The 21,474-nt window shown below is 44.8% G+C and overlaps 1 protein-coding gene across 3 annotated transcripts in view; it reads left to right on the top strand.

Annotated features, from left to right (window-relative positions):
• Positions 1-21,474, top strand: part of Dock8 (dedicator of cytokinesis 8) — a 212,812-nt gene that overhangs the window by 136,929 nt on the left and 54,409 nt on the right. For all 3 annotated transcript variants that reach the window (XM_070035686.1, XM_070035685.1, XM_070035687.1), the window contains 10 exons: positions 328-398; positions 1,439-1,577; positions 2,726-2,827; positions 5,523-5,618; positions 6,267-6,501; positions 8,418-8,582; positions 10,035-10,204; positions 12,037-12,132; positions 16,763-16,858; positions 21,294-21,443. In XM_070035686.1, coding sequence (XP_069891787.1) covers positions 328-398; positions 1,439-1,577; positions 2,726-2,827; positions 5,523-5,618; positions 6,267-6,501; positions 8,418-8,582; positions 10,035-10,204; positions 12,037-12,132; positions 16,763-16,858; positions 21,294-21,443 — 1,320 coding nt within the window. The remainder of the gene's footprint in view (positions 1-327; positions 399-1,438; positions 1,578-2,725; positions 2,828-5,522; positions 5,619-6,266; positions 6,502-8,417; positions 8,583-10,034; positions 10,205-12,036; positions 12,133-16,762; positions 16,859-21,293; positions 21,444-21,474) is intronic.

Here is a 21,474-nt window from a genome sequence, read left to right as displayed (position 1 = left end):
CACATGGTGGAGGCCAGGCTTGAGAGGGGAGAGGCCCTGCACCAGAGATCTCTCACTGAGGGCAAAGGGGTCTGACTGCTCTGTTGTGGACCCCAATGGAGGAGAGGCAGAAGGAGGACAGCACTGGTTTTCTGTGGTCACCTGTGGCCACTGCAAGCCACTTGGAATCTCGGTTCATGCTTCATAGCCAGTGTGTAAGGACAATTGTACAACCTATGACTCGTAATAGACCAGAGCTCATTGGGTGCCCAGTGTCTGTTGGCGCCCAGGTGATTTGAGATGACCAGGAATCCCTGTGAATTTGATGTTTTCTGTGATGGTGAACAGGTCATCTTTGGGAAGTCTACGGGGCCTGAGTTTCTGCGGGAAGTGTACACAGCCATCACCTACCACAACAAGTACGTACAGTTCCCCATTCTTACTGTAAGTTTAGATGGCCCCAGTATCTCCTGTTTGTCCTAAACTTCTTGGATGACTATTTCTCAACTTGGTTTATAATTCAGGAATGAAGGATAAGGGGACTTGGTTTATAATTCAGGAATGAAGGGTAAGGGGGAAAGGTATGCCCATTCCATAATTCTACCTTATTAATGTGTAATTTTCACCTTACCTAAGCCTACAAGAAGAAAATACCTTCAAACGTGTGATATAATTTTAATTTCCTAAAACTTTGGATTGCACAGGGACCACCAAGAGATTGCATAGTGCTCAATAAAGGACCCAATCTCCTAACTTGCTCCAAGATACCAGAGGGGTTCAGAAGCAAACCCAACTCTCCTTGGCTGGATCCTCATTTCTATAGCTCACTGCTCACCTGCCTCAATTGACCTCCTCTAAGTGGACCAGAGAAAAAGAACTGACAAAGTCATAATTGAGCCATGCCTGAAGCCATAGAGTTATTTACATTCCACAGGTAGAGGAGAGCAATCTGTACCATGTTAGAGAATAGGGTTTGATCCCGGCCTGGCAACTGGGTTCATTCAGGTCGCTCATTTCCACACTGGCCAGATGTGGCCTGGTGAACAGGACAATGTATATAAAGCTTTATTAGCAAACCACCTGAACTTGGTAATCCACCCACACCAGACTCTTAGGCTGCCCACACCAGCCTGATTTCTCCAGTCCCTCCCTGAGTATAGCCGCGTACCAGGGCCCTGTTCTTGGGAGCTGGAAATGGGGTTATAATAGAATGCTGATTTGCATCGCCTCTTCAGATGGGTGGATTGTTTTTTACCCCCATTATGAGGGGGAATTCATTTTCCCTGGCACAGTCAGCAACCAATCAAGGATAGCCAGCAACTGGGTTAGCTCTCAGCAGAATAATGTGAAATGAAAAGCCCCCAGGCGGGCAAACAAGAGCAAAGGGTCTGCGGCGTTACTGGGCGGAGTTATAACTCATCCAGCAGGCTAACACTGTGGATCCATGCTTTTGAAACAGGTCTCCGGACTTTTATGAGGAAGTGAAAATTAAGCTTCCTGCTAAGCTCACAGGAAGTCACCACCTCCTGTTCACCTTCTACCACATCAGCTGTCAGCAGAAGCAGGGCCCCTCAGTGGAAAGCCTCCTGGGATATTCAGTGAGTAGCTGTCTACCTGCCTGATTACACTATAGCTAGAGGCCCTAAGAGGCAAACGGGGCCATCCTGTTCACTGGCTAGGAGCCTGCAGACAGCAAAATGGAACAAAATGTGCAGAGGCTAGAGGCTAGCCCAAAGCAGAAATGACTTCACTTCTCAAACAAACAAGAAATCACAAATGCAAAGAGATGGGGTGGTAGATGCTGAAAGAATCCTCATTTACATTACAGTTATTTCCAGATTTAATATATCTGGTCCACTTAAGGAACTAGTACTTTTCCCTCTGGGGGAGGGAGAGGGGGAAAGTTACTTCTTTTTTTAAAAAAATTCCAGCTGGGTGCCGGTGGCTCATGCCTGTAATCCTGGGAGCTGAGATCTGAGGATCCTGGTTCAAAGCCAGCCCAGGTGGGAAAGTGTGAAAGACTCTTATCTCCAGTAAACCACCAGAAAACCAGAAGTGGCACTGTGGCTCACGTGGTAGAGCACTAGCCTTGAACTGAAGAGCTGAGGGACAGCGCCCAGGCCCAGAGTTCAAGCCCCAAGACCAACCAAAAAGAAAAAAGAAAATTCAGTTTTTTTCAGGATTTTTCCTGGGACTTAAAGTCAGGGCCTTGAGCTCTTGCTTGATGTTTTAGCTGAGAGCTGGTACTCTACTACTTGAGCCACACCTCCACTTCAGGCTTTTTGATAGTTAACCGGATATGAGAGTCTCACATACTTTTCTACCCAGAAAAGTCTGGGTAGGATCACAGCTTTGAACCATGATTCCCCAAGATCTCAGCTTCTTGAGTAGCTAGGATTACAGGTGTAAGCCACCAGTACCCAGCAAAAAAAAAAAAAAAAAAAAGTGATTTGTTCAAAAACTTCAAAGGTAAAATGAACATTGATGTTCTAACACACACAGACATTGGCTGTAAAGGGAAACTTGCTATTATTTTTGACTCTGAAGTCAGTAAGTTGTTGATATTACCATCTTAGGAACTCAAAGAGAATTTAAAATGCAAAGAACTGGATGGCTAGGCCTGCCAAAAACAGACCAACGGAATAGCTCATCCCTGGTTAGTTACATTTGATGGTTGTGAACTGGAGAAATTGCCAGAATTATATGTTGCGATAAATACTATTTTTCTTCACATCATCTGTCTCAGTGGTTGCCAATCCTCTTGAACGAGCGGCTTCAAACGGGATCCTACTGTCTCCCAGTCGCCCTGGAAAAGCTGCCACCCAACTACTCCATGCACTCCGCCGAGGTGAGTGGCAGGCCGGCCCGCAGCACTTTTACCTTTCAGCATTGGTCCTAGGTCACCTTTACCATTCCTTTCATGGGACCAAGGGTGCTCACTGCCGCATCCTCTGTGGTCGCCTCCCAGCACCTGCTGTTCTGATAGAAAGGGAGACAAACTTGACTGAGAAAGAAACCTCATCCCAAGCAGAATGTACGTGAACCTTGCATCTGATGGCTTATAGAAGAGGAGGCAAAGTTGGGCGCTGGTGGCTCACGCCTGTAATCCTAGCTACTCAGGAGGCTGAGATCTGAGGATCTCAGTTCAAAGCCAGCCAGGTCAGGAAAGACCTTGAGCTGTGTATGGCTCAAAATAGTAGAGCGCTGGGCTTGAGCACAAAAGATCTGGGATAGCACCCAGCCCTGAGTTCAACAAAATAGAAGAGGAGGCAAGTAAAGGGCCCTTCTAAAATACTTTCAGGCCAGCATCTAGTGGTTTCTTCTGTGACTCAGGGGTCACCACCTAGATGGAAACTGGAGCTTTTATTCTCAAAGATGCCCTTGGCAAAGCCCCTCCCCTTCCTATTTCTGGTGGATCCTCTTTGGCCTATGCCATTCACAGTGGCAGAGCCCATCTGAACACAGCCCTGTGGGTCCCTTCCTTTGGCCCTCGGACTTGCTTTTCCATGCTTCTCGGCCCCTGTGGAGGTTTACATCCATGAAGTACTTCTTTGAAGCAAATCAGATCATGTCGTATTTTAGTACGTGGCTTGAAAATCCAGACTGCTTTTCATCGTCACAATACCACGGGCATTTCAAGTTCTCAGTAGGCACCTTGCAGCCTCTCTGCTGGACAGACACAAGTCTGAAGTCGGGGCTGGTTTATACCCAGAAGTGAGCCAGTAGAAACAAGGTCCTGTGGGCTGGAGCAAGGACCAAGTAGTAAAGCACTTGCCTAGCAAACACCAAGCCCTGAGTTGAAACTCAGTACTGTAGAATGAATCAGTTAAAGTAAAATAGGCACTGGATCTTAAAAAGTCAGTATTGGAAACAATGTGAAATATGTCAATAATTTTGATACTGATGACATGTTGATAGAAAATATTGACTCTATTGAGTTAAATGAAATATATCATCAAAATTATTTTTTACATTCTCCTCTTTATTATCTTTTTGTGTGTGTGCCAGTACTGGGGCTTGAACATAGGGCCTGGGCCTTGTCCCTCATCTTTGGTTACTTTTTTTTGGGGGGGGGATCCGGTCGTGGGGCCTGAACTCTGGGCCTGGGCACTGTCCCTCAGCTCTTCAGCTCAAGGCTAGCGCTCTACCACTTGAGCCACAGTGCCACTTCCGGCTTTTTTCTTTTTGCTTATGTGATGCTGAGGAATCAGAACCCAGGGCCTTATGCATGGAAGGCAAGCGCTCTACCACTGAGCCACCTTCCCAGCCCTATTTTTTTTAATGTGGTTACTACACAGCTAGCTGAAAATGTATATGGAGGGTTCCCATTCTAGTGTCCTCAGGAGGCTGCTAAACACTGTAGGTGAACTGACCCTGGAAGAATTTCTTCGCGCTGGGGCTTCTCCATTCTTCCCAACATCCTGGCTGTTGCTCTGCTCTGCAGGTGGGGACCAGGTGGGGGTCCAGGGCTGATGGTATAGGAGCTTCTACTTCTCAAAAGAAATGAGCAACGTATGAGCGTGTCTGACTTTGGAATGCTAGCAACTAATTTTACAAGTTTCCAACACACTATGGACCCAACAGAACTTGTCTAGGGGCCGGAGCCTACCCTGGATCCGGTTTGGCTCACCCTAGCTAGTTCTGCAGGCCTTGGTCTCCCATGCACACATTCTGCCTTTGCAAACACAACCTGCTTTCTTCCATTCAAATGAGTGACAAGCTGGGTGCTGGAGGCTCACACCTGTAATCCCAGCTTACTCAGGAGGCTTTGAGATCTGAGAATGGAGGTTCAGAGTCAGCCCAGGAAGATAAGTTTGCCAGATTCTATCTGCAAAATAACCAGCAAAAAGTAGGGCTGGTGGCATGAGTCAGTAGTAAAAGCACCAATCTAGCCAGTGTGAGGCCCTGAGTTCAACAGACTCCAGTACCATCCTCAAAAAGAAAAGAAAAGAATGTAAGAGACACAAAACCCAGGCTGGGCCCTTCATGCTCAACACCTCGGGGTATGTCTAAAGGAATTGTTTCCAAGGGGACTTTAAGGCCCAGAAGCTGTCCGTTGGGCTTACAAAGGCATTGATAGGTACATGGCATAAAGGAAGCATATATAACTCATTTACTGAAGAAGCAAAGGCCAAGCAGGACTGCTACTTGGAAATACTGTTAAAAGGGGAGGCAATAACCGGTATTCAAATGCATTGGAGTTTCATGTGTAGATATTTTACTCTTGATCCCAATGATTGTGATTCATGGGAAATGACTTTATTTTGATTCCTGGGAGCTCAGAGACAGATTACCTATTTCAGCTCTCTGCTGGGAACAGTGGAACCTGAGAACACTAAAGCCCAACAAGGAAGATTGACTTGTCCAAGCAAAATAACAAGTTCATTGCAGAGAACTGAACTTGAACCCAAGGCTCCTGATGCTGTCGCGTTAGAGTTGGGGGTGGGGAAGAGTTTTATCTGTGGGACCCTGATGTGACTCAAATTCAGAAGAAGGGATTGGATTGCTAACCTTTGTATTTATTTTTTTCTTCTTTACCACAGAAAGTCCCGTTGCAGAATTTCCCTATTAAGTGGGCCGAAGGTCATAAGGGGGTATTTAATATTGAAGTACAAGCTGTCTCTTCTGTTCACACCCAGGTAAGAGCACAATAGCAAACCAAAGTGGACCCAGCAGGCTAATAATGAGGAGAAGGGCAGTTGAGAAACGGCCCCAGAGCAATGAAGAAAGATCAATGAAGCCAGGTGCTGGTGGCTTGTGCCTATAATCCTAGCTACTCAGGAGGCTGAGATCTGAGGATCATGGGGTGAAACCAGCCTGAGCAGGAAAGTCCGTGAGACTCTTATCTCCAATAAACTACTCAGAAAAAGCCAGAAGTGGTGCTCAATTGGTAGAGTGCTAGCCTTAGACACAAAGAGGCTCAAGGACAGCACCCAGGCCCTGAGTTCAAGCCCCAGGAGCAGCAAAACACACTAACAAGATCATTGGGGATAAAACAACAACAGCAAATTAACCTTTGGCTCTTTGTAAATAGTCTTGTAAGCCTATTGGGGTTCGTGTTGGTGGCTAAATCAGGATTTTCGTTGGGTAGTAATTATTGAGAGGTGCTATTTTGTGTACAGAGCAGTTTGTTGCCTTGGTAACAAGGCAGTGGGTGTGATTTAGAACCTGTGATCTGAAACATGGGCTGGGAAGTTGCTCACGTACCTCGCTGAAGCCTGGTGTTTATACGTCCTTGGGTAAACACTGACAGGATCAGCTCCCATGATGCTCTTCTGCCTTCTCAGGACAACCACCTGGAGAAGTTCTTCATCCTCTGCCACTCCCTGGAGAGTCAGATGACCTTCCCCATCCGAGTGCTGGACCAGAAGATCAGTGAGAGCACGCTGGAGCATGAGCTCAAGCTCAGCATCATCTGGCTGAATTCCTCCCGCCTGGAGCCGCTGGTGCTCTTCCTACACCTGGTTCTGGACAAGCTCTTCCAGCTATCCGTGCAGCCCATGGTCATTGCTGGCCAGACAGGTAGGGCCGTGCAGAGCTGGGAGGAAGGCCAGGCTGGGGGACAGGGAGGACCTGGAGGGAGGACTCCGCTCAGTGATATGGGAGGCAATGTGATCTTCCTTTGAACTGATATATTTTTCTTTTTGTGGTGCCAGTCCTGAGGCTTGGACTCAAGGCTTGGACTCTGTCCCTGAGTTTTTCTGTTCAAGGCTAGTGCTCTACCACTTGAGCCACAGCTCCACTTACGGCTTTTTGTTGGTTCATTGGAAGATCAGAGCCTCATTCATGGACTTTCCTGCCCTGGCTGGCCTAGAATCATGATCCTCAGATCTCAGCCTCCTGAGTAGCTGGGATGATTTATAGGCGTGAGCCACCAGTACCCAGCTTCTTCTGATAGTTTTGTTTATTTGTTCTTTTGTGGCTCTGGGGGTCAAACTCGAGGACTTGTGCATGCTAGGCAAGGGTTCCACCGAGGTACATACCCGGCCTCCTTTTCACTAATAGTGTGAGTTCAAGAGATGCAGAATCTGTGGTTTGTTGAGACTGAATATTTAAAAAGGAAGAAAGAAAGAGAACAATAAAATAGAGTTCTTAATGTTGTTGTTTTGATCACCTTCGTTGAATGATTATAGGCAGTATGTCAAATATACTTACATACTAATTACTACTGATAATTGATAGCTTTAATTTGCCTCTAAGACATATTTGTTTTCTTGGCCAACAGAGTGGTTTTCTTTCTCTTTTATTGGCTTTCTTATTTATTTTTGGTGGTACTGAGGCTTACACTCAGGACCTTGTGCTTGCTAGCCAGGCATTCTACCACTTTATCACTTGAGCCACGTCTCCAGTCCCCTTTGGTTTTAGTTATTTGATGGGTAAGGTCTGGTATTTCAGCCCTGGACCAGCCTCTATGCCTCTTGTGTACTGGAGATTGCAACTGTACACCACCACACCTGGCTTGTTAGTTGAAATAGAATCTTACAACTGGGCTCTGGTGGCTCATGCCTGTAATCCTAGCTATGCAAGAGGCTGAGATCTGAGGATCACAGTTTGAAGCCAACCCCAGACAGGAAAATCCATACATGAGACTTTTATCTCCAATGAACCACCAGAAAACTGAAGTGACACTGTGAATCACAGTGTTGCTCACAATGACACAGTGTCACAGGCTAGAATACTTAGCCTTGAGCAAAAGAGCTCAGGGACAGTACCCAGGCCCTGAGTTGAAGCCCCAGGACTAGCACCAAAAAAGAAAAAAAAAAGTCTGTACAGTGCAACAGCTCATTTCTAATCATTGTGTGCTGTCAAAAAATCTTCTGTTTTGTTTCATTTTGTTGTCATCTTGGTACTGGGCCTGGAACTTAGGGCCTTATACTCTCACTTGGCTTTTGCTCAAGGCTGGTGATCTACCACTTAAGCCATACCTCCGCTTCCAGCTTTTTGCTAGTTAATCAGAGATAAGAGTCTCTTGGACTTTTCTGCCTAGGCTGGCTTCAAGCCTCAATCCTCATATCGCGGCATCCTGAGTAGCTAGGATTACAGATGTGAGCCACCAGCCTTGTAAAGCTCACGGGAATCTTCTTGGGGTTGCAGATTCGGAAGCTGTGGGTTCCCAGTTACATGTCAGACAGATTCCCATGGATGCTGATAACACTGGCCTACAGACCCCAATTTATAACTCCAGAGAGATGTCTGGACATGTCTTGATTGTAAAGAACCCTCCTGCCCACAAGGAGGCAGTAGATAAAAGGAGAGGATGTGGACATGTCTATAGTCAGCAGAGCCAAGATGGCTGGAGCGAACTCAAGCTCCTCTGCTCAGGGGGCTCCCATCCTCAGGCGAGCCAGCTTAGTTCAGGTGATGATCAACTGTCAGGATTCACGATCGCCAGCCTGGAGAGCGATCCCCTCAGGTTCATGTACCTCTCGGTTCTTCAGCCAACTTCTCCCAGTTCGCCTTCGAGTCTGTGGTGGCCATTGCCAACAGCCTGCACAACAGCAAGGACCTGAGCAAGGACCAGCACGGGAGGAACTGTCTGCTGGCGGCCTACGTGTACTACGTCTTCCGTCTGCCTGAGCTGCACAGGGATGTCTCCAAGTCAGGTAGGGCTGCTCAAGGGGAGAGGGGGCAAGGGTACCCCACTTCACCCCATCGCCATGTAGTTCAAAGTAACACACCATGTCCGAAAGTTCAGTTTTGCTTCTCAGAATATAAGACCGAAGTGCCAAAATGAACTTTCTTTCTAGATCTTTCTTCCTCCCTGTTTTCCTCCCTCTTGTGTCTGCTTACCCAATCATTTATGATCCTTCTTTAAATAATTAATAAGTGTTGACTAGTGTCTAGATTCTAGGGCAATAATGATGAGGAAAATCACAGCTATACATGGTGGTAGTGGTAGCAATGGTCTCTAAACTTTCCTTTCTTTAAACTTCTTTAATTGTTATTATGAAGGTGATGTACAGTTACATAAGTCAGATAGAGTACATTTCTTTTTGTTGTTGGTGGTGGTGGCGGTGATGGGCCTTGAACTCGGGTCCTAGGCACTGTCCTCAGGCTCTTCTGCTCAAGGCTAGCACTCTACTGCTTTGAGCCACAGCATTAGTTTGTTTTCTGGGTGGTTAATTGGAAGTAAGAGTCTCCTAGACTTTCCTGCCTGGGCTGGTTTCAGACCATGATCCTCCAATCTCAGCCTCCTGAGTAGCTAGGGGACTACAGGAGTGAGCCACCAGCACCTGGCTACATTTCTTTTTGGTCATTGTCACCCCTTCCCTCATGTTCTCCCAGTTTTTTATTCTCATCCCCACACTACAAGTTCATTTTCGGCGTAGTGTCTAGTAAGTACCATTACTGCATTTGCATAAACTCTTCATTTAAAAAAAATCCCTTTTCCCATTTCCCACAAAGTAAACTTCTGAAATGATAATAATCAGCTATGAATGATTCTTCTTGATTACATATGTAGATAATCATAGCCAGCACCTCTGGGCGGTGTGGCATGAAAAACTGGCACTGACAGAGCTCACAGAACTGCGCCCCGAAAAATGGGACTTAACTAGTATGCAATCTCTGTCACGTCCAACAGTCATTTCAGTGGACTTTTACAAATCTGTGATACTAGTAGACAGACTTGGTTTATTTATCCTAAGACTCAAGTACCTCTGGAGTTTCCTGTGACTTTGCTTCATGACCTGCAAGGTTACAACCCATTTGACTTTTGAGCAATGAAAAACAGAGTTCACATGTGTAGCTTTTGTGGAGAACTCAGAAGTTGTGGCTTTCCTGGGGCCTGAGTCCCCAGGGACAGGGACAGGGTGATGCCCAGGCTGGGTCTCCACTTTCCACAGCTCATCTAGTGCCTGGTGCCATTTACCTCCCTTCTAAAACATTAACTGTGTCTCCAGAAAGCTGTAATAATGATGTTCTCATGCAAGGCTTAGTCTGATCGGGTCTCAGTCCACAGCCCACTCTCCCTGTTCAGGTCTTTCTCATAATCTCTAAGTGACTCTGATCCTTTCTGTCTGTGGACACGTCTCTGTCTGTCGCATGTCATGCAGGTGGACCCACATCTCTCTCTGACCCTCGCTACCACACGTACGGACGGACATCCGCCGCAGCTGTGAACTCAAAGCTGCTGCAGGCCAGGGTGATGAGCAGTAGTAACCCAGACCTGGCGGGCACCCACTGTGCTGCGGACGAGGAAGTCAAAAACATCATGTCTTCAAAGGTGGGGCTTCCACAAATACTTGTGGTGTATTCCATTGACACATAATGATTGTGTTTCTAGGGTTCCCGTGTGATGTTTTAATGCAGATATCCAAGACATGGTAGTCAAATCGGGATGTTTAGGATATCTGAACATCAATGCTCAAAACAGTTTTTTTTTAATGTAACTGTTTTGGGAAATTTAATACAATAGTGTGAGTTGTAGAACTTCCAGCTAACGTGAAGCTTTGCAACGTCCTTCTCATTTTACAATTGGAACTTGAAGAAACCACACGGAGCAACTACTGCTGTTGTCCATTGCATTGGTTGGAGGCTTAATGTTGAGAGGCATGATCAACCATCTTTTCTTTTGAACCCACTGGAAACAATTCTGAAGGTGTAAAACTCCTACTTCAGGATCTGCTCAGAACTAGTGAATGCAACTAGGAGAGTTTGAGAACAGAGCTGGTTTACCCACTTGGAGTCAATGAATACCATGAGTTTTGTTTGCAATGGAGTAAAAAGAAAATCACTTTAATTTTTTCTGATGGCAAGACAAGTTTTTTTTTAAGTCTTTTTTTTTTGTTTGTAATATCTGCCTTCTATATTCAGTCTTATCCTAGCACCCAAAAAATCCAAAATTAAAGGTTTATTTTTAAAAATAACATTTGTATCTCATACCTTTCTAATTGTTTTACTTCTTTTGTTTTCTTGTTTTTGCTGCCAGTATTGGGGCTTGAGCTCAGGGCCTGGGTGCTGTCCCTTAGCTTGTTTTGCTCAAAGTTAGAGCTCTAACATGAGAGCCACAGCTACATTTCCAGTTTTGGGAAGGTTAGTTGGAAATAAGAATCCTAAGACTTTACTGCTTGGTCTGGCTTCGAACCATTATCCTCAGATCTCAGATTCCTGAGTAGCTAGGCTTACAGGCATGAGCCACTGGTGCATGCCTTTTTTACTGCATTAACATTTTTTTCTATGTTCTTAAGGCTATTGTATACATATAATAGTCAGCTACTCTGAAACTCTTCTGGCTTTTATTTTTCAAGACATCACAGTGACAAGTTGAAATCGTCCATGGTGGAAATATTCATAGCACAGAAACTGATGGTGCTCTAAGTGAGCCCTCCCCCGCCCCCAAGAGCTGGAGCTGGCTCTAAACAGCTCCCATGCTTCCTACTCCTGTTTAAGGCCCCTTGAGTGATACCATTTTCTGATTGCTCAGGAAAGTGACCTGTGGCTAGAATTGACAGCCCTGATCTTTATAGTTTCCCTTTAATAAGTCTATTAGTGATTCTTAATTACATACATAGTTAATCATCTCTGGGAAAGCATGATATGAAAATCAGGGGAGTTGTGTAGACTGACCTAGCACTCTTCTAATTGTTTTGTAGCAAGGGTAGATGATTTTGTCCAGCCAAAACAAAAGGGCATGATCTTCGTTTCTGAAGGAATTTTTGACAATTTGTTACTTTAGGAGATTGGATGTGGTACCACATTCAGCCTCCAGGAGACACTGTTCCCACATTTTTTTCTTTTCATTCTCTCCCAATAAAGTCAGAGACAGACTATTGAGGAGACTAGTTGGTGTCCAATTTGTAACTACTTTTATAGGCTGACACACTCCAAACTATTAATCATGATTATCTTAGGAGCAATCAAAAATAAATGTGAATTTGCTCTGTTTTGTTCTATATTTATATGTGATGATTATTTTACCTCTGTAACCAGAAAAAAAAAAAAGTAAGAAATCCATAAGCAGTGTATTCTGAGGTTGGCATTTCCAGGTAGTTGGCTGACTTTTCCAGTGTGCCCCTTTTCCAGTGTGACTGTAGGGTTGTGGTTTATGTGTTTCAGATGTCTGATCGCAACTGCAGCCGGATGTCTTACTATGGTTCTGGCAATAACGATGTTCCAAGTTCAATGGCAGCTCCAAGGCCAGCCAGTAAAAAGGTATGGAGCAGGACAGTGTGAGGATAATCCCACAAGGATTTGCCTAAGCCTATGATTGAAAATGGATGCTATCAAAGTATCTATTGTTCCTGTCTAGATAGTCTGGGGTACGCACAAGGCATACATAAAAACTCTTTCATAATTTTCTCATCTGGGAGCCATTTACATTCTCAATCAATAGCTCACAAAATTAGCCATTATATTAGAATTACCTAGAAGGCTTCTTAACACTGCTGGCTGGACCCTATTCCCGAAGTTTCTGGCTCAGTACCTCTGAGCTGGGGCCCAAGAATGTGTTTTCCTAACAAGTTTCCAAGGACCACATTAAGAAATAGGGATCATTCATTCTTCCCAGAAGTGAATGCCAATGATTAGGTGTAAGTTATTTCAGTACTATATGAAGTACAGTGAAAATGCTTCCTCGTGAGTCTTTATGATCAGCCCTACTTATGAGTTGAGAAACTTCACGAAGTGTAGAATTCCTTAAGCCAATGAAATTCCTCATTGTCCCAGCTGATGTGCTCTGACAGACAGACAGACAGAAAGTCAGCTGGGTTACCAAGTTTCCTCTTCTGCTAGGCAACCCCAGCATCTCACTATTAGAGTAGCTACTTCTGTTGAGGTCTTGAGCATCTATTAAAATCTGTATGTGTGTGTGTGTGTGTGCGTGTGTGTTTGTGTGTGCATGCATGTGCATGTGCATGTGTGCACACGCATGAGCAAGCGTGTTTGTGTGCATGTTTGCCTGCCTGCCAGTACTAGGGCTTTATAGAACTCAAGGCCTGAGCACTGTAGCTTAGCTTTTTTTCCTCAAGGCTGATGCTCTACCACTTGAGCCATACCTCCACTTCCAGATTTGTGTGTGTGTGTGTGTGTGTGTGTGTGTGTAAGTAAGTAAGTAATTGAAGAATCTATCAGGCTTTCCTACCCAGGCTGGCTTTGAGCCATGATCCTCAGATCTCAGCCTCTTGAGCAGCTAGGATTGTAGTGTGAGCCAGCAGCACCCAGTAAGAATATCATGCAATCCTAGGTTCTTGGGAGAGAGATTAGAGGATGATGGTTCAAGACCCATATGTGCATAAAAGCTTGTGAGATTCTTTTCCAACCACTGACTTATACCTGGTGGCACATGTTTGTTATGCCAACTATGGAAGGAATTGTAAGGACTACACAAAGAGGGATACATTGTCATCCCTAGCAACATGAGGAAGTATTAGTAGGAGGATGGTAGCCCAGACCAGCCTGGGCAAAAAGTGAGACCCTGCCTTGAAAGTAACTCATACAGAAAATGACTTATGCTTAAGCTTAAGCTACTTATTAAGCTATTGAGTGGCATGGCTCAAGTGGTAGAGCAAGTGTAAGGCCCCGAGTTCAATCCCCAATACTACTACTACAAAACCAAATGTGCTGACTGCATACAGTAAGTCCCCCACCATTTGCAATAGCCAGCAAGACAGGAAATGCCAACCCTTGGAGGGTCAGAACCTTTGGCCTTGAGGAGGGAAGGAGGGAAGGTTCACTGGGCCTTGCACTGTGGATTTTGCAGGAATGCAGCCCCATTCTGTCCTCTGGGAGGTGCCAAGAGTTATGTATAAAAGTGAAAGATAGTGTCAGATTAAGCATTGATTGGTCAACTACCCTAAACTTAGCAGTTGAAGCCCCTTCTGCAGGAACTGGGTACAAGCACCACTTTCCTTCTTGAAAAGAAAACGACTCCGAGTCAGGTGCTGGTGCCTCAGGCCTGTAATTCTAGTTACTCAGGAGGCTGAGATCTGAGGATCATGGTTCAAAGCCAGGTTTGAAAGACTTTTAACTCCATTTACTCATCAGAAAACCATAAATGGCACTGTGGGTCAAGTGGTCGAGAGCTAGCCTTGAGCACAAAGAGGCTCAAGGACAGCATCCAGGCCCTGAGTTCAAGCCACAGGATCGGCAAAACAAAAAACACTCTTTGCCTCCAGCCTGACTTAAGGCAGGTTCATGTTTGATTTTGCAATTGCCTTATTTTGATCTGAAATAACCAAAAGAAAATCATTTCAGGGGGAAGTGTAAGGAAGCCCAAATGTTTCCTTCATAGCTCAGCAAACAGAGTTTTGCTGCTTGGCTGTTTTATATAACCTCTGGAGCAAGGTGTTCTGGTAATAATGTTGCCTAGTAAGCAGCATAAATTACTTTAAGAAGCCGCTTAGCCTTGTCTAATCTCTTCCTGCCTTAAGACTCTGATAGTCAGACTGACCTATTTCCAGAGGCTAACATTGAAGTGGGCAGAGCGAGCTTGTCTTTCCTATTTGGGAAGATGGAGACGTAGCAAGTTATGTCACGTGCATCGCTGACCACCTGCTAGATTAAAACTCAACCCCATGCCGGTCCCAGATGGTGCAGCCTCTCAAAAGTCAACAGCAAACACTTATGCTCACAAATATGAAGATTACTGGCATTTAACCTACCTAAAGAAAAAAAAAGGCAATCAGTTGATAACCCGACCTGACTAGTAATGGAAGTAATTTGAGAACACTGTGCCAAGATTTTCTGTTTGTCTTCTTATTTAGCTAATTAGATCTTTAATTTTAATATCCATAACTCTAATTTCCATAACCTTAGGAAATCATAAATTTGGTAGTAGGTTTATTGTATTCTCTGGGTGATTTAAAGGACTGAAAAGAACAATCATTGTTATAATCCATTTTTGCTTTGGGTTGACTTTGAACTTTTAATTTCCACAGTAAAAATGTAATATTTAAAGCCAGGTGCTGGTAGCTTGTGTCTGTAATCCTAGCTACTCAGGAAGCTGAGATCTGAAGATCACAGTTCAAAGCCAGTCTGTGGAGCAAAAGCCAGAAGTAGAGCTGTGGCTGAAAGTGATAGAACACTAGCTTTCCACACAAAAACTCTGGGACAGCAGACAGGCAGAGTTCAAGCTACAGGACTGGCACACACAATCACACGAAAGTGATATTTGGGTGTTCAAGTAGTTTTAATGTAACTGTTACTTATGCAATATTTACTTGAGGTTATCTGTATTAATTGTAGATTTTACCAAGTGTAAGATGAAAGAAAGCCACAGAAAATTCATAGACATTGTTTTTAGTTGGGCATAACCAATTATCTTGCTTTGCCAGAACTAAAGAGGTCCCCAAGATGTATATTTTGGCTTTATGATAAAGCATATATTTTGTATCAAAATACCAAAGCTAAAACATTAATATCTTAATGTTTTTACTTATAAATGGATGGTGTTACAACATGAATCTCCTAGAAATCTAGGTATCTATTCCATATTTACATTAAGCATATCAGTCCTCACCATAAGGATCTCTGAGCACTCTCATCCTACTTAATTCACATTTCCACCTTGAATTCTAGAGAAAAGTCATGATCCATACAATGAACCATGCATAAAATGTCACTTGTAGTTAAAAATGACTTTTTAGGTGCCCATGATGCATTTTGAGACCAAGATAGGATCAGGCAAACTGAGATGAATTGTTAGCTCTACCTTTGGTCCTCAACTTCTTCTCCATCAAACTGGGCACCACTGGTCCATGCCTATAATTCTCGCTATTCAGAAAGCTGAGATCTGAGGGTCACAGTTCAAAGCCTGTGCAAGAACATCTGTGAGACTCTTATGTCCAATTAACCACAAAAGGCCAGAAGTGGAGCTGTGGCTTGAGTAGAGCACTATCCTTGAGCATAAAAAGCTCAGGAACAGTGCCTAGGCCCTGAATTCAAGCCCTAGGATCACACATACACATACACACACACACACACACACACACACATTATTATTTTTTTATCAAGAATATTAATAAGTATCCAGATAAATTAAAATATAAGACTGATGAGAAAGGCACCCTCTTCCATAGAGCAGTCAGATGATTTTATAGAGTAGAAGATGTAAGTGGAATAAGGGATTTACTAAGCATTTGTCCTAGGAAGACAGGAATGTAGAAGTCATGAGACAAGCCACGATTGTCTATTAATATACAGGCCCCACTCCTAAACCCCTCCGATCACATTTCCCACATGAATCCATAGCAGGATTATGCAAAGAAAAATTGTCCAGACTAGAGTGGGCTTAGATGCTCTCTGGTAAGCAGTTCTCCAAGAGCGGCTGACAGCATGATCAGCTCCGGAAACGTGGTGGAAATGCACATGCTCAAGCCCTATCCCAGACCCACTGGCTCAGTGTCCGTGCTTTGGTGCCCAGCCATGAGTGTGCCTTATGGAGCTCTCTGGGGTATCCCGATACACATTCAAACTTGAGAACCATGGCTACAACCAACCAACTTTATGAATGAAAAAATAAAAAAAAGATCCAGAGGGCAAAGGGCAGGATGCACTGTGTGTGGCCTGTGTGCTCGCCCGTCCTGGAGCACTGCCCAGAGAATGTGGTCTCATTGGTGGGCTAAAGTCTGTCCCTTCCCACCTAGCTCTCCTGCACAGTGCCACCGCAGCCTTCTTCTATCCACCAGAATGTTCCCCAGCCTCCGGTTATTTTGGCACAGATTCTACCACTCACTATGTCTGTGGCCATGTGCTTCGACTAGTACACTGGAGAAGAACAGAAAGAAAAGAGGTTTGGTGGACCAAAGCCTCGCGTCACAGGCTGGTTTCTGTGCTTGTTCTTCAGCATTTCCACGAGGAGCTTGCCCTGCAGATGGTGGTCAGCACTGGGATGGTGAGAGAAACAGTCTTCAAGTACTCCTGGTTCTTCTTTGAGCTTCTGGTGAGATCCTTGTGTGTTTCTATGTGTGCTCCATAGGGCAAGAAAAAAAAATGACCTGGTCGCTAAGTGGCTGGCCTTTTCCATATTAGGGATGACCACTTTGTTCACAGAGCTGCTTCTGCTGAAAATCTGGGATTGGCCCTTGAAATCTAAATATCCCTCCCCTCCTATCTGCCTTCCACAGAACCCGACTCAACCTTGACAATTAACAACCAGCCTGCCATATCGCTCACGTTCCCCGCCCAGCCAAGCCACCATCTCCTCTCTCTGGCGCCACTTGCAACATTTTTCTGCTTCCTTTTCCTGAATCCATTTTCGCCTTTGGCCCATCCAATGTGCAGGGACACTTGCACATTAAACAAATACAGCACGCCCCTCTTTAAAACTCTCCAATAATTTTCAATAGACTGAGAATAAAGCACAGGTCTTCCAAAGGCTCAAAAGCCCTTGTAATAACTGGGCATTGGTGGCTCATGCCTGTAATCCAAGCTGCTCAGGAGGCAGAGATCTAAGGATTGCAGTTCAAAGCCAGCCCGGACAGGAAAGTCCATGAGACTCTTATCTGTACGTAACCGCTAGAAAACTGGAAGTGGAGCTGTGGCGCAAGTGGTAGAGCACTTGCCTTGAGCAAAAGAGCTCAGGGATAGAGGATAAGCTCTGAGTTCAAGCCCTGCAACTAACAACAACAACAAGCCCTTGTATTCTCTTTCTATTTAACAGATCTCAGCCTCCTGAATCACTAGGATCACACAGATTTCTTTTTTACTTGTCTCTAGAACTGCTGAATGAAATTAAGAAAGAGGAAGCAATGTGCATTTTCCCCTGACTTCTCAGGTGACCTCAAAACTCACCTGTAATGCATAGGCCTATGCCAACTCTGCTTCGAGTACTACACAGAGTAAAGGTCTTGAGAATTTTGACTCATTCAGCACAGAGTTATGCATCCTGAAAGCCCAGTTGGTTAGGGCAAGTGATGGCAGCTCACTGGTTTTTGGGCAAGAACATCAGCTTTAAGAAACATAAGCCATGGGCTGGGAAGGTGGCTCAGTGGTAGAGTGCTTGCCTTGCATGTATGAGGTCCTGAGTTTGATTCCTTAGCACCATATAAGCAGAAAAAGCTGGAAGTAATGCTGTGACTCCAGTGGTAGAGTGCTAGCCTTGATCTGAAGAGCTGAGGGCCCAGAGTTCAGGTCCCACGACTGGAAAAAAAAACAAAAAGAAACACAAGCCATATGATTCACTGTCTTTTCTTCTTGAGGAGTGAGAAGCCAGATCGTTCCCATTCCAAAATCAACTTCAGGGCAGTGCTGTCATTGTTATTCATTCCCAGCCACCGTGAACACAGCATTGCTCACCCGCGTGGCTCCCCATGGTGTCATATCGCTCAGCTTCACAGGCGAGTGTGCATTCTCTGCAGGTGCATGCTCTGTGCGTCACACAATCCCAGTAACAGCTGGCATCTGGGAAGAAGGACAGCGAAGCACATTCCAAAGTACACAGAGCACTTTACTTTATCTGTGCCAGGCACATACTGTTTGTACCACCCTGAGGCAGGGGTCCTAACTGGGGCTTAGAGAAAGCTGGAGTCAAAGAGGTCCACGTGACAGGGGCACAAGCCTTACACAAACACTGCCACTGGCATATCACACTGTGGCAAGGATGAAGCCAATAGAGGTGACTAGATGCCAAACCTCTCTATTCTCTCCATTGATCCTCTCATTGGCCAATTCCAGTGGAAGCCAAAGGGAAGGCAAGGGACCCATTGATGCCAACACAGACACCTTTGCAGCATTCAAAGATAAAGAAGGACAAGAAATCATGAGAAGGCTGTGGTCCATGCAGATGGAAACTACCAGCCCCCAGCCAGGACTGTACAAAGAAATTGATCTCAGACACAGTCCTCCATGAATCTTATAGACTTGAGTCTGTACCTTCAAACCTGCACAGTGCACTCTAGCCGCCTCCTGCCGGCCAGAATATTCCACAGCCTTAGGTTATTTTAGCCCTAATTCTGCTGCTTGCTGTGTCTGTGGCCATGAGCTTCGGCTAGTAAACTGGAGAACAGAAAGAAAAGAGGTTTGGTGGATCATTGAGGTCCTGAAAGTTACTTAAAAGCAAAATAACATCCCCTCCCAGAAGCTTGAGGAGAAAGAAATAATAGCCCACACCCTGGGCAGTCTAATGCCCAACTGATGCTGGTTGATAGTTGTGATGATGGCCAGGTGCTAATGAACAACTTAACTTTGTCTTAAGAACTGGCCAGCACAAACCTGGGGAGCATTTCCCATTTGCTAATCAATAAGCCCCTTCCGGCAGCTTCTAGAAACTCCTGAGCCAGATCTTGGAGACCAAAGGTACTCCTTCATGCCAGGAAGTACTGCATTGAGGGGTTCTTAAGAGATGCCCCTACTTTGAAGGCCAATATGAGAGGAAAAAAAAAATTCCTGCCCTCAACTCAACCTTACAAATAATGGGCCAACCATCCTTTCGTATTTGTGCTGAGTATTCTTCTCTGCAGACTTGGAGACCCAGTAGCTGGCAGGTTGCTGAAGGTCTGAAAAGAGGCCATCAGTTGAAAGTACCATATTATGAGAATTATTTATTTGGTTGTACGATGGCCAAACTTACACCCTGAATACCACAGTGAGCTCTAAAAGCATGGGGCTGAGAGGGAGAGGGGGAGCAGCCAGAAGAGAATCAGGGCTGGAGTTACCCAAACACAAAGAACTTGTCTGCTTCCGTCCCTGGCGAAGAGTACAATGAGAGAGAATGCTTTTATTAAACAAAAATGGGGTCAGGGCCCCACCCCCATTCAGATCCTCTCACTAAGTCTGCGGGGTGTGGCCATATCAGTGAATAAACTGGGGAAGTGGTAGTTTCTTATACCAAAGATCTTATATAGTCTTAGCTTCGTGGGTCTTCCCTAAGCTGGCTATGGCATTATCTGCAAGATGGAACACATAAAGACTACTTCTCTGTTTTTCTTATATCAGCCTTCTGTTTTCACTTTGTTTCCATGAACAACAAAACAATATGCCCATCCTACATTCTCTGAGAAAAAAAAATCTTCTATTGCTGTAGAAATCTACCCAAATAGTTCTTGGAAATGGAAGTCAATTTCCATGCATTGATCTGGCCTCAAACTTAGGGGCAGATGTGAGCAGTTCAACATCCAGGGCCATTTCTTTTTTGCAGTAACTCTGACTTAGACTAGACAAATTCACGCAAATGACTGCAGAGTATAGGCACCCAACCATGAGACCTTCCAGATTTCCCCCAGGGTCTCTCAGTAATTACCACCAAAGGTAAGACTCAACTTCTGATAAGACCAAAGAGGGTTGTGTTTACTCATGAATCTCCTAGTCCCTGGAAGAAGTCTAAAACATAAATAGGATCTATATTTTAAATTATAGTAGGTATTTTGAGAGGCAAGGCCAGAGGAGTAGGAGTTAATTCCAGGCCAGCCTGGGCTAAATAGCCCCTTTGTGTCTCAGAGCCAGGGAATGGGTTCATAGTTTAGTGGTAGAGTGCTTGTCTAGCATGCACAAGGCCCTAAGTTCAATCCCTAGTACAGTAAACAACAATTTGATAGTCATTGAGTTGGTATTATACTAGTCACTAATTGGTACATAGATAGAGTGATTGATTGACATAGCTTAAATTTACAGAAACAGAAAACATTCCATTCATAAACTATAGATTTCTTTTCTGGAAAATCTCCACTTTCTCTTTCAACTTGGAACTCAAATAGAAGAGCTATGTCTCCCCTATTTTCTTCTGTTGGTTGTGGTGCTTGAACTCAGGGCCTGGGTACTATCCCTGATCTTTTACTGCACAAAGCTAGTACTCTACCACTTTGAGTCACAATTCTGCTTCTCATTTCCTGGCACTTAACTGGAGACAAGAGTTCCATGGACTTTGCTGCCAGGGCTGACTTTAAACTGCAATCCTTATATCTCAGCCTCCTGAGTAGCTGGGATTACAGGCATGAGCCCCCAGTGCCTGACATCTCCTGTATTTTCTTTACTACAGTTTCAGGAGCAGCAAATACCATAAGAAACACTTCCTTTATAGCCCTGTGTCATTCTTTGACAGCTGATAACTTTTTGGAGCTGCCTCCCAGGGTAGAGGCTGAGGAGAAGAAGAGGGGGTGTCTTTTGACATAGGAGCTGAAGAATTAAGCTCCTGGCTTTGTCAGCAGCAAGAAAGAAGCCCCCTGACTCGGGGTCAAGAAGAGGACACCCTTCCCACCTCCTGCTTCCATGACAACCATTTGTGTCTCTGAAGCATTTTGTAATCCTGCGCCAGCACCACCAGCACCAATCATGTGTCAGAGTCTATTGTAGGAAAGCCTTTCTTTAGTCTGTCCCCAGTTGGCACGTTGTACAAGTGGGTCACCAGCCTCCACGTTGACACTTCCCCTGTTCCTCTGTAGGTGAAAAGCATGGCTGAGTATATACATAACCTGGACAAACGTGACAGTTTTCGGAGGACTCGTTTCTCTGACCGCTTCCAAGATGACATAACTACCATTGTCAATGTGGTCACCTCGGAAATTGCAGCTCTTTTAGTGAAGCCTCAGAAGGTAAATTGTGTCTCTTGCTTGTAACTTCCTA

Source organism: Dipodomys merriami, unplaced genomic scaffold (assembly GCF_024711535.1).
Source record: "Dipodomys merriami isolate MVZ:Mamm:240054 unplaced genomic scaffold, mDipMer1.0.p SCAF_26, whole genome shotgun sequence".
Classification (NCBI taxonomy): Eukaryota; Metazoa; Chordata; class Mammalia; order Rodentia; family Heteromyidae; genus Dipodomys; species Dipodomys merriami.
Note: the sequence above shows the minus strand (reverse complement) of the source record. Positions and strands in the feature narration are given on the sequence as shown.